General features: G+C 35.0%; 1 protein-coding gene across 2 annotated transcripts in view; it reads left to right on the top strand.

Moving 5' to 3' along the window:
• The window catches only part of EDIL3 (EGF-like repeats and discoidin I-like domains 3), a 486,664-nt gene that overhangs the window by 164,491 nt on the left and 308,552 nt on the right, over positions 1-13,621 (top strand). Inside the window, exon 3 of one of the 2 annotated variants that reach the window (XM_010863386.1) lies at positions 2,532-2,561. The exons of the other annotated variant lie outside the window; for it this stretch is intronic. Within the exon in view, the coding sequence (XP_010861688.1) occupies positions 2,532-2,561 (30 nt within the window). The remainder of the gene's footprint in view (positions 1-2,531; positions 2,562-13,621) is intronic. 2 annotated transcript variants of the gene reach the window in all.

Below are 13,621 nucleotides of genomic sequence, written 5' to 3'. Positions count from 1 at the left end.
CATGGCATCCAGTCCCATCACTTCATGGGAAATAGATAGGGAAACAGTGGAAACAGTGTCAGACTTTATTTTTGGGGACTCCAAAATCACTACAGATGGTGACTGTAGCCATGAAATTAAAAGACGCTTACTCCTTGGAAGGAAGTTATGACCAACCTAGATAGCATATTCAAAAGCAGAGACATTACTTTGCCAACAAAGATTCATCTAGTCAAGGCTATGGTTTTTCCTGTAGTCATGTATGGATGTGAGAGTTAGACTGTGAAGAAGGCTGAGCACCGAAGAATTGATGTTTTTGAACTGTGGTGTTGGAGAAGACTCTTGAGAGTCCCTTGGACTGCAAGGAGATCCAACCAGTCCATTCTGAAGGAGATCAGCCCTAGGATTTCTTTGGAAGGAATGATGCTAATGCTGAACTCCAGTACTTTGGCCACCTCATGCAAAGAGTTGACTCATTGGAAAAGACTCTGATGCTGGGAGGGATTGGGGGCAGGAGGAGAAGGGGACGACAGAGGATGAGATGGCTGGATGGCATCACTGACTCGATGGATGTGAGTCTGAGTGAACTCTGGGAGTTGGTGACGGACAAGGAGGCCTGACATGCTGCAATTCATGGGGTCGCAAGGAGTTGGACACGACTGAGCAACTAATCTGATCTCTGAAGGCACAGTGGAAAAAGTGGTTTTCAAATCACATGAGTTCAAATTCAAATTGACCTTAGACAAAATGTTCTGTCACTAGGAACCTCTGTCCCTTCATCTATCAAATAAGAGTATACTTCATCTCCTTGTTTCTTTTATAAATTCAGTTCACACACACAAAGTGACCTGCTATAAACTTTTTTTTTTTTTGGTGGTTGTTCCTTTTGAATCTCCAGACTTTTACTAACAATGACCCATAAAAGTCAACACTTCTTTAAGCCCCTGTGGTATTTTCCTAAAAGGGGATTCCTGGAAGCTACTGAAGGTTTTCCTCTTTGAACATGTTGTGATATGTTTGGGACATGATAAAGCAGCAAAAAGCTTTTAAAAATTTCTGTTCTCTACACCATGCGTGCCAAGTGTGTTTGCACTCTCGAATTTTCTTTTTTTTTTCCTGGTGGCAAGGAGACAAGCCAAGCAGTGTGAGAGAAAAATACTGTCAGGGCACAAAGTAAGCTTGTCTTATGTGTTCTCTATGCAGATGTAACCCTAACGGGAAAGAGTGCAGAACTCTCCCTAGTTAGACAGAGGTACCTTGATGAACGAATCACCTGGGAACAAAGCTCTTTTATAAGCAATTCAGCTGAGTAAATTTTTAGTTTAAAACTTCATAAATCCAATGAAGTAGTATTGGCTAGAGTAATATAATTCAACAGTAATATTTTGGTTAAGTTACACTTGTGCACAAAGCAGAAATATCTTCTCACAGAGCATGTCTGTTAGTGTAAAGGTGAACCGTGAATTCTAGGCAAAATTGTGAAGCTGCTTCTCTCTTGCAGCTCCATCCCCCACAAACACACAGTTAATTATTACCCCTGGAGTTGTGCTGTTCTCAAAAATGTCTCCCTTTTAAAGAACAAATCAAAATGATTAACAATTTGAGTTATAGCTCCAATATAATCAATACATTATAATGATATTACCTAGTCTTATCTCAATTCAGGCTCCAAATTACTACCATTGAAAGAGACCCTGGCTTAATTGGTTTGAAATGGGGCCCGGAGTTTGGCATCTTGTATAGATGTGGAGTTATGAACCACTGCTTTAGCAGAAAGTTGTTTTCATTATGTGATCTCTCTTTTTGTAATATCCATGCTTATCCGTGTATGTGCGGTAGAACACGTGTGTCAGAATCACTTGGGATCAACCTTTAAATTGCAGGATCCTGTGGTTTCACCACAGAACCACCACTACTGAATCTTGAAGTGTGTGATACACATGAGTTGAGTGTAGTTGTGTGTGAATGTCATGGGGTGAGAGAAAGATTGAATCTCTGTGTTTAACCAACACTCAGAGTGATTCTAAGTTACTCTAAGGTTTAATAATTCCTATTTTTTTTTAATAATTTCTACCTCGTGAAGCAAAATTTTTGACAGTTAACAATACCTTTCAATTCCTCTTTGCTAATAGAAAATTTCCATAAAGTGGTGATGGTTGGGGTATTCATATGTAACATATAATTTATATTTTAAACAATATTATTTATAATATAATTTGCACTCAGACTAAAAAAAAAATCAACCTTGTTTGCAAAAGGACAGAAAATTCAAATTTAAATAACTGAATGGCTTTTCTAATGCTTATTTAAAATATGGGTGTACTTAGCTGTTAATTTAATATGTGTATCTGTTTATCTAATTATCTAATGACAAATTTCTAATGTACGACACAAATTTTCAAGTCAGAGACTTTTATTTATTATTTAGAAATGTGAGATATATTTATGTTCAATCTCAATTTCTCTCTTTCTCCCCTTCTCTCTCCCTCTCACATCATTCCCACCTCTCTTTCCCCCTACTCCACCCCCCCATCTCTTTTCCTCTATCATAGCATCAGATGATGAAGAGCCAACTTCAGCAGGTAAAGTTTCTATGCTATAAAAATTATTCCTATTTAATTTAAGACCTTTAATAGAGATGTATTTGTCCAGGTTTCAACCAGAAACCTGGCACAGTTTAATATACTTTATTTCTTGAATCCATTATGCTGTCCCAGACTAAATGACATTGTTATGAGTTTAAAGTAAAAAGAGAAAATAATTAAAAATGAACTGTCACAGTGGAAATCATAACACAGAACACATCAGTATGAAAGAATAAGGAAAATTGGAATATTAAAACATTGAGAAAAGTGCCAATAAGTAATAAAATGGGGAGAGAAACTGAAATGATAAAATGCAGAAAAATAATAAAATGAGACTGAAAGGGAAAAGAGGAAAGTGGTAAAACATACTTTCATAAATATGACTTACCATGATAGAATATTGCATTATCACATATTTGACTGATGTTGAACATGATATTCATATAAGTTTAAGGATAAAAATTATGTTGTTGCTTCAAATACTCACTTTTTTTAAGAAACTAATTTCTGTAGTTATAACTTAATGATACTGAAATTTGGCTTCATGATATTGTTCCTCATTTGTCTGATCAGCATTTATCAAGTAAAGGCTGAGATCTGAACTAAAATCTGTGAAGAATGCCAACGGTACGTTTATAAGAAGAAAGTCAGCACCACAGCCAATCTGGTTAGCAAGTAATAAAAGGCCCGGGCTAGCAGACAGCAACATCAGGAAAAAGGAATGAAGTCTTAAGATGGAGGGATCAGAGCCCAGTTGGAAGAGAAAGATGAGACCTTTGCACCAGAGTCTGTCTTAGGCAGTTTTAGGAAGTTAGGCCTGAGAGATATGAGCAGGAAATGGTTACTGAAAATAATGGACACAAATGGGACTTGACTTTACAGGAAATGTGAAATGTAGCCCTGTTATTTGGAACTTGGGTACAAGATAGGGTCTTTTCAATTCAGAGACAACATTTCAGTTGGTGAGAAACTTCTTGATTTCTACCTTCTTCTAAAACTGGGTAGGGATTTTTACCTGTAAAAGTAGTTCAAAAAGTCAAAATTCAATAGAATAAAGTGAAATAGACATCTTACAAATATCTTTGGTAAACTTCAAAAATACCGTATTGCATGATGCTCATTATCACTGTTTTGAAATGGCATCACAGAATAAGGTAAATTCTCAATTAATGTTTCGTTTTCATAATATTGCTAGATAGTTTGTAACGTGATTTGGATAAGAACTCTCTATAATTTTCTCCTACTCTAGTCAGTATTATGTAGCATATTTTTAGGAGCAACCGAATCATATGAGTCAGTAGCAGACTTCTGTGTTGTTATGAGTTTCCACTGCCTGGTTTCTGAATTTTTTGCCCTAACTTGAGGCTTTAGTGTTGACAGGGCTGCTCAAAGACTGTTTCTCAGCCTCAATTGAATCTTTTCTTTCTGTGAATACCAGTCCTTGTGAGCCCATGCTTTCTAGCCCAGGAATTTCTCATTCCTCTAATATTCTTATACCCCATTCCTTGTTATGTTGCCTGCCAAGCAATTTTGGTGACTTTGCAAAATAATTATTATTTTTGCATGATGAAGATTAATTGTAACAATGTAAATAATACTTAAAATATAAATATTTCTTGGTATAATTTTCTTGTTTTAAATTAATTTAATACTTTCTATGCTTATTAAGAAATTCTTTTGTAAAAGCAACTAAATACTTCTCCTGCACAAATATTTAGAGTGATCTGAACAACATAGACTTTAAGTCTTTAAGTCTAAAAGTCTTTAAGTCTTTAAGTCTAAAAACTTTAGAGTGATCTGAACAACATAGACTTTAAATTATGCTTTAAAACTATTTTTTTTCTGATATGACCAGGTTTTTTTTGTGTGATTTTAGCATAGACAATTAGAATAGAACAAATGTATTCTTAAGTAATGTCTTAAATAATTTCACATGAATATTACATTAAGAAGATTTGCATTTAATAAAGCAGACATTCCTTTTACATTGAACTGCCACTGGGAAACAAATGTTATTCCTTTAATTTTATCAAACTGTATAATATAAAATATAATTGCATAGTTCTATTAAAACTTTTGATGCGGTATTAGGTTATATATATATATATAACCTAATATATATTCATAAAGACTATGAATAATTGTGGAAAGTGGATTGTGATTGTTTAGTCTTTTGTTGCTACTACTTGCCCCTAATTTTTTCAATAATTTTCTAAATTAAATATTTATTATTCTATTCATGTGTCTATTTTATCAAAATATGTCTATTTAAAAATATTATGAATAATATATTTAATGGATTAATAATATTCTCTGTTTTTGCTTTCATCTACTGCCAACAGAGTTTATCTAGAATGATCTTTTCCAGGTTCAGACTTGTTTAATTTATCCTTTGTGATCCTTCTATGTCTTTCTTTCCTGTTATTTCTTCATTCTATTGAAATTATCAGTGAAGCCCAGTCATTTGTTTGACATAGTAATTGTACCTGGATTAAACTTTTATATGTCCCCATATGATATCTTTATCAGTTTCACATTCTTCCTTCCGATTCACAGTATAATTGGACAGTGACTTTTTAAAATACATACTTTAGTTTCTTTAAATTAAATAATTCAGATATTTCTAGTAGGAGACCTGCTACTCTTCAAAATTCAAAAGTAGAAGAAATAATAAAGTAAATGGAGGTGTTTATTGCTGCCAGAGCATCACAGGTTCCTAATCACTAGATGTTAAAATATGAATTATAAGTTAAAATTATTATTTAAAAAAATGTGTATGACTTATCTAAATATACAGGGGCCTAGTGGACACTGTGACTGAATGATACTATTTATTAAATATTTACAAAGTAGAGATTTATATAATAAATCTAAGTTATTACCCCAAAAGTACACAGAACTGATCAATTATAATTCAATAATCATGATAAATTCTCATTGTCCAGAATATATTTTAGAGAAATAATAGATTTCTGTCTGGACTAACAGTATAAAAATAGAGACATTATAACTCTGAGAAAATTAATGAGATATTACAGAGTGTGTTACTTGTGTTCTAATTCTACAAAATGATCTGGGCTTTTCTCTTTACAATAGAGCATATTTTGTTTGCCTTATATTTAGAATTATTATGACTGCAGCATTAAAACAGACAACTAGTCCCTCCACTCTCTCCCCATATAATTCTATTTACAATATTTTTATATTTCACTGTTTCTTTAATCTTTTTTCAAATACACCTAATTATCTCTTTATTTGAACCTCTAAATTGCCATGCAAAAAGCAAGTGCCTAGTAACAGCTTTTGTGTGTGTGTTGAGTTATAGAGGGGATGCAAAAAATAAAAAAGTCACATCTGCATTACTCCTCATGGGGATGTATCCCCATATTGACTATGGAGCATCCATTTGTTCATTATTTTTATCTCCAAATGTTCAGATGGGATGCATTAGCCCAGAGCAACATATTTGTAGCATCTGAGTTACTAGGGCAGTTTCACCTAACACCTGGTTCTGTAACTACCAGAAGTTTCTTTTTATTTATCTTTGTTGAATCTTATCTTCAGGTATTTAAACATCTTATAGTTGAGTATAAAAACACAAATGAACTATATAAGAAATTCTGTCAAACTAGGTTATATCCCAAGATCTAATTATAAACTAATGAGATTCATATTTTTGGAGGAACCATAACAGATACTGTAACTCCAAATGACTCATATTAAGAGGTGATATATGTACTCCAATTATATTGCTGTTCCTCAAATAATTTTGGTAACTCTCTTTCAAAATATCCTCCAGCTATTGCAATATCAGTTATTCTCTTTTATAGTCTCAGAACTGTGTTGCTCTATTCGCCACACAGTGGTCTGAAAAATAGACCTTCAAAACGAAGATGTCCAAATATTAAGAGTGTCTGTGTGTGTTTGTATCTTAGGTGTAAAATACAGATCAGTTTATAACTTTAATAATGCTCTTTAATAAAGTTAAGTCAGTGGATGCTTCTCCCATGTTGCACAAATCCAATTTTCATTTATCTTTTATTAAATTTCATAATAAGGAGAGACTTGATAAATTGATTACACTAATGCCTTTGTCTGTGTCTTTTAAGAAATTAAGACATTTACATTAGAAAATTAACTGCTGCAAATGAACTAATCTATATAAATTTAATTTATTAACTATAAGGTCTATCAAATTCAGCTTGCTGTCGTATAAATCTCATTTTTCTTTGTTTTGACATAGAAGCTATTATTTTACCTCTCTAGAAATATCATTTATTCATCAAATTAATTCTTGTTGTTGTTCAGTCACACAGTCATGTCTAATTCTTTGCAACCCCATGGATGGCAGCACACCAGGCTTCCCTCTCCTTCACCATCTCCCAGAGTTTGCTCAAACTCAATCCATTGAGTTGGTGATGCCATCCAACCATTTCATCCTCTGTCATCCCCTTCTCCTCCTGCTTTGAATCTTTCTCAGCATCAGGATCTTCTCAAATGAGTCAGCACTTCATTTAAGGTGGCCACAGTATTGGAGCTTCAGCCTCAGCATCAGTCTCTCCAATGAATATTCAGGACTGATTTCCTTTAGGATTGACTGTTTTGATGTCCTTGCAGTCCAAGGGACTCTCAAGAGTCTTCTCCAATACAACATTTCCAAAACATCAATTCTTTGACGCTCAGCCTTCTTTATGGTCCAGATCTCACAACCATACATGACTACTGAAAAAAACCATGGCTTTGACTATGCAGACCTTTGTGGGCAAAGTAATGTCTCTGCTTTTTGATATGCTCTCTAGGTTTGTCATAGCTTTTCTTCCTAGGAGCAAGTGTCTTTTAATTTCATGGCTGCATTTACCATCTGCAGTGATTTTGGAGCCCCCAAAAATAAAGTCTGTCACTGTTTCCATAGTTTCCCCATCTATTTACCATGAATTGATGGGACTGGAGAATTGATGCTTCTGTACTGTGGTATTGGAGAAGACTCTTAAGAGTCCCTGGGACTGCAAGGAGATTAAACCAGTCCATCCTAAAGGAAATCAGTCCTGAATGTTCATTGGAAGGACTGATGTTGAAGCTGAAATGCCAATACTTTGGCCACCTGATGCAAAGAACTAACTGACTCATTGGAAAAGACCCTGATGCTGGTAAAGATTGAAGGCGGGAGGAGAAGGGGATGGCAAAGGATGAGATGGTTGGATGGCATCACTGACTCAATGGACATGAGTTTGAGTAAACTCCAGGAGTTGGTGATGGACAGGGAGGCCTGGCATGCGGCAGTCCATGGGGTCACAAAGAGTCGGACATGACTGAGTGACTGAACTGAACTGAACTGATGGGACTGGATGCCATGATTTTTTTTTGTTTTGAATGTTGTTTTAAGCCAGCTTTTTCACTCTCCTCTTTCACCTTCATCAAGAAGCTCTTTATTTTCTCTTTGCTTTCTGCCATAAGGGTGGTGTTATCTGCATATCTGGGTTATTGATTTTTTTCCCAGCAGTCTTGATTCCAGAAGCTTGTGATTTTTCCAGCCCAACATTTCCATGATGTTCTCTGCATATAAGTTAAATAAGCAGGGTGACAATATACAGTCTTGGCGTATTTCTTTCCCAATTTTGAACCAGATGGTTGTTCCACGTCTGGTTCTAACTGTTACTTCTTGACCTGCATACAGGTTTCTCAGGAGGCAGGTAAAGTGATCTGGTATTCCCATCTCTTTAAGAATTTTCCAGTTTGTTGTGATCAACAAAGTCAAAGACTTTAATGTTATCAGTGAAAGAGAAGTAGATGTTTTTCTGGAATTGTCTTGCTTTTTCTATGAGCTGACAGATATTGGCAATTTTATTTCTGGTTCCTCTGCCTTTTCTAAATACATCTTGGACATCTGGAAGTTCTCTGTTCACGTACTAATCCTAGATTGGAGAATTTTGAGCATTACTTTGCTAGCATGTGAAATGAGTGCAATTGTGCAGTAGTTTGAACATTCTTTGGTATTTCCCTTCTTTGGAATTGGAATGAAAACTGACCTTTTCCAGTCCTGTGGCCACTGCTGAGTTTTCCACAATTTTGCTGGAGTATTGAATGCAGCATTTAACAGCATCCTGTTTTAGGATTTGAAATAGCTCAGCTGGAATTTCATCACATCCAGTACCATCTAGTGATGCTGCTTAAGGCTCACTTGACTTTGCATTCCCAGATGTCTGGCTTTAGGTGAATGATCACACCATCATGTTTATCTGTGTCATTAAGATTTTTTTGTATAGTTCTTCTGTGTATTCTTAATACCTCTTCTCATTAATTAATTAAATCATTATAAAAATTAAGAAGACTGGAAAATAGAAAATATTACTGAATGGGATCAATCAGTCAGAAAATGACACAGTTGAGGTCTTATAGCTGTATGATAAATCAGTGGCTAAAATTAATCAGCTGCAAGTTAGCTTTTTATTCATAACAACTCAAAAGCAAAACTTGATTTTTTTTCTTTTTTCCTTCTTCTCTTGCCTAAGGGAAGATTCTTAATTGCTTTAATTGTCATATGTCAGTTTTTTAATACCAAAGAAAGAGAGTAAGTTTTGAATATTAAAATAAATATTAATACTGAATTAGCACATATAATAAAAATATTAGAAAAAATGGAATTTTTAGATGAATGTAGAAGGAAAATCTTTTTAGCAATCAGCTTTATTAAAACACTACACTGTAAATGCCATACTGTTTTTCATATATTTATAAAGTTAAAATTTCATCATTTACTTAAATGTACATCTGTATTTGTGGCCTATTAACATCTGATTCCAAATGGTGGTAATGATAGAGATCATTGCCTGGATACAATAGTTTATAATAGACTTCTTGTGACCTTTGTGATGCCCATCAGAGGTGGAGGCAGTGGTAATTCAGCACACCAGAGCTTCATCATTGTTACTAGTTCCTTCTAAATCTTTTAATATGTTTAATCTTTTAAATGATCAGTTTGGCCACTGAGGAAGTGCATTGCTGCATGCTCAGCTGTTTAGCACGACCAGCTCTTTGCCACCCTGAGGACTGTAGCCATCCAGGCGCGTCTGTCCATGAGATTCTCTGGGCAAAAAACTAGATAGGGTTACCATTTCCTCCTCCAGGGGATCTTCCCAGTCCAGGGATGGAACCCGTGTCTCCTGGATCTCCTGCATTGGCAGGAGAATTCCTTACCACTGAACCACCTTAGCAGTAATAAAGATTTAATATAGTTGTATATTATAAATATATATTCATAATTTTATAAACAAACTTTATATATGTATGTATATAGTTTAAAACAAATATACACACACACATATATATGTATACGTGAAAGTGAAAATGAAAGTCGCTCAGTAGTGTCTCTTTGCAACCCCGTGGACTATACAATCCATGGAATTCTCTAGGCCAGAGTACTGGAGTGGGTAGCCTTTCCCTTCTCCTGGGGATCTTCCCAACCCAGGGATTGAATCTAAGTCTCCTGCATTGCAAACGGACTTTTAAAATATCCATTTATATATATATATATATATATATATAAATGGAAGCTAACCACAGGACCCAGTGATTAGGTAGTTTTCTCTAACTTTTGAAATGCTCAATTTTAGTCTAACAAAAGCATTACTTCTGTTTATGGTGGACTTTCTGATTTTCTTAATTGTGGTGCAGATTCCTCTAGATCTCCTCTCTGTTTTCTTGTAGAATTTAATTCTGCACGGCAGATTATGCTCAATTATTCTACAACTTCAGCATTTTAAAAGGAGTGATATCTAACCATATTATTCTCTAATGAACATGAGTTCTTTTTCATTTTGATCTTAGCACTTATTTCCTTGGAAATCTACAGTAAAGTTGCACATCCTTTTTTGTTTCAGTTTATGTTTGCTACACATTTTCTCCTTTTTTATACAGGCATGCCTATTTTCCCTCCAGTGCGTAAAGGAAGCTTACTAATTATTTTATCAAGTATATCCTTTGCTCATAGATACATACTAAGTAGGCTTATGGGCTTTCCTGGTGACTCAGACTGTAAAGAATCTGCCTGCAATGCAGGAGACCCGGGTTCATTCCCTGGGTCAGGAAGATCCCCTGGAGAAGCGAATGGCTTACATATTAAAAACTAAAATGTTTTCTGCTGCAATCTTTAAAGAATAGCAAGAAGTCATTATTTTTAGATTCTCAGTGGAATAGAAAAGAAGTAATTGCTTCTAAAAATTTAGCTATGGTCAATTCACTAAGACAGTGATGAAAAGGCCAAATAATGCTTGCTTCTTTTTTTAATTAAAAAAAATGTGTTTTTTGTTGATAAATACTTGATAGTGGTGTTGAATTGTGAGAAAAATCATTATTTAAATTTCTATTATATGTAGATACTATTTTTCTTATTTTATATTTGATATTTTATTAAGGTAAACAAAAATAGTAATACAGATATATCAATGGAAAGGAAAAGTATATCAGTCAGTGTTTTCTAAAGAAGCAGAATCAAAAGGATATATAAGTATATAAAATACAGAGATTTATATTAAAGAACTGGCTCCTGTGCTTGTGGGGCTGTCAAGTTTGAAATCTATAAGGCAGGCCAGCTGAAGACTCTGACAGGATTTCTGTTTGTCTTGAGGCAAAGTTTTTCTTCACAGAGAAATCTGTTTTTGGTGTCAAGGCCTTGAGCTGATTGGTTGAAGTCCACTCATATTATGGAGGGTAATCTGCTTTATTTAAAGCCAACTGATTGCAGATGTTAATCACATTGACAAAATACTTCCACAACAGTATCTAGGTTAGTATTTGACCAAGCAGCTGGGTGCCCCAGTCTAGCCCAAGTTGACAGACAAAATTGAAGCATCACCAAAAATGAGTAAAAGTTATATAAACACAAAATATTTTAATTTTCAACCTATGTGCTTCAGGAAAATAGACCAATGCATGTTGTCCCACTATCTGTGTGCACTTGGACTTCAAGCCTTATTTAATTTCTAGTCTTCCTTGCTATGACTGTATTTATCTCTAAGGCCTTCTCCAGTTGTCCCTGTCTTTTTTGTTGTTGTTGTCCCAAGTTTCACCTCAAAGTTTATTACAAATAGAGCACTGAAGCAGTATTAATTTAATATTCCAGAAATTTGTTGGCTCAGGAAGGCATTGAATTTTCCTATTCATGATGGGCAGGGTAAAACCTATGGACCTAAAGGCCTAAGCCTGTGCCTTTAGGTGTTTTTATCTTCAGACCAATAGCTATCTTCTTAAAGATTTGCTATAAGGATAAAACACGGTACTTTAAAGAGTTACTATATGACATCTACCCCATAATAAGCACAGGGATTCTAAGCTGTTGCTTTTACATTCATTATCATCAGTGTTGTTTCCCATATTATTGTTGTTATTTTGATTATGATTATTTGTCAGGCAATGTGCTGAGTGTTTTATGCTCAATATTTAATTTAATTTTCACAATAAAAGAAGACAGATAATTAAATATTCCTATTTAAATACATGTGTATATGTATATATATACATATACACATATGTACAGATATATATATTCCTTTTAAAGGGGAAAGCACTGAATTAATTTTAAAGCCTAAAGAAATATGTCCAAGGTTACACAGTAAGCAACTAACAAAAGGAGGATTCAATTCAGGTTTCTCTGGAGAAACTTATACTTACTCTGTTGTAGCAAACTGCCTTTTATTCAGTTAGAAATAGCTGCCTCCTACCTATGAAGTATTTTCCTTTTATAGGTTTCATTTTCATTGTCTATAAAATGGATTAATAAAAGGCTTGCTGTAAGGATCACATATACCATTTCTTTCAGCTGTGAAAGTAATAGTTATTCAATTTCTTTTTTTTTTGTCATGCATATATAAGGCTGGCCAGAAAGTTCATTTGGGTTTTCCATACCATCTTATAGAAAACCCGAATGAACTATATTATAAAGCTGTACCTAATAATGTGCAAAACTTTGCCTATTATTTTAAATGATAATCTGATTACCTTAGTCATTTATGGACCTGGTAGACATTTTAAAAATAATAAAATAGCAAAATTAAAATCCTCTTGCCTACCTTCATCCCTATTGAATATTTGCATTTTCAAAAAACATTCTGCCTCAATCTAGTTGCTCTTAAAATCTTCTCCATGTCCATGGCTCAATCCAAAATCATCAGGGTCAACCCTAAAGATTCCCACTACATTCTATTCTCACCAGACCCTTTTAGCCTCTCCTTCAAAAAATATACTGCACATAATCACTTCTTGCCATCTCATATACGATAACCCTTGTCCAATAACACTTGGTCTATCACGTAGTAGCCTTCTAAGTGAGTCTCTTCTTGGTTCCCTCAGCCCCTCTGCAGTTCATTCTCAGCAGAGAGGCTGCGGGAATCTCCTACCAGGCCATGCGATCCCATCACTCTTCAACCTTAGGCTACTTTAGAACCTCTCATTCAACCCTCCAGTAGATTTAGGATTAAAACTGGATGTAATTTGCACCCTTCATTACCTCCCTGGCTGCATTTTCTCTGTAGTTATCCTGTCCTCTATTTTCCATATAACAGACACAAGGCCTGAGCACGCACTGTCTTGGGCAGGGTTTTGCACTCACAGACCCATTATCAGACAGCTTCTCCTAAAAGTTATCTGCATGACTCCTCCGGCGTATCCTTCATGTCTTGACCTAAAAATGCCTTTTCAGAAAGACCTTTTTTTCTCTAAAATGGTCACACCTCACCTTGTCATGATCCCATGCTTTGCTTAATTTTTAACATTAGCACTGTCTGCAAGGTTTATGTATTTTGCTTATTTTTCTCTCTAGCCTGAATATAAACTCCCTGAGGGAGGGGATTTTTTTATCTCTTTTATTCAATACTAAATGCCTAGCTGCTAGAATAATGTTTGGTATATCAGATCAGATCAGTAGCTCAGTCGTGTCCGACTCTTTGTGACCCCATGAATCGCAGCACACCAGGCCTCCCTGTCCATCACCAACTCCCAGAGTTCACTCAGACTCATGTCCATCGAGTCAGTGATGCCATCCAGCCATCTCATCCTCTGTCGTC

This window comes from Bison bison, unplaced genomic scaffold (genome assembly GCF_000754665.1).
Source record: "Bison bison bison isolate TAMUID 2011002044 unplaced genomic scaffold, Bison_UMD1.0 scf7180017864490, whole genome shotgun sequence".
Lineage (NCBI taxonomy): Eukaryota > Metazoa > Chordata > Mammalia > Artiodactyla > Bovidae > Bison > Bison bison.
The sequence above is the reverse complement of the archived record's forward strand: the minus strand, read 5'-3'. Positions and strand labels throughout refer to the sequence as shown.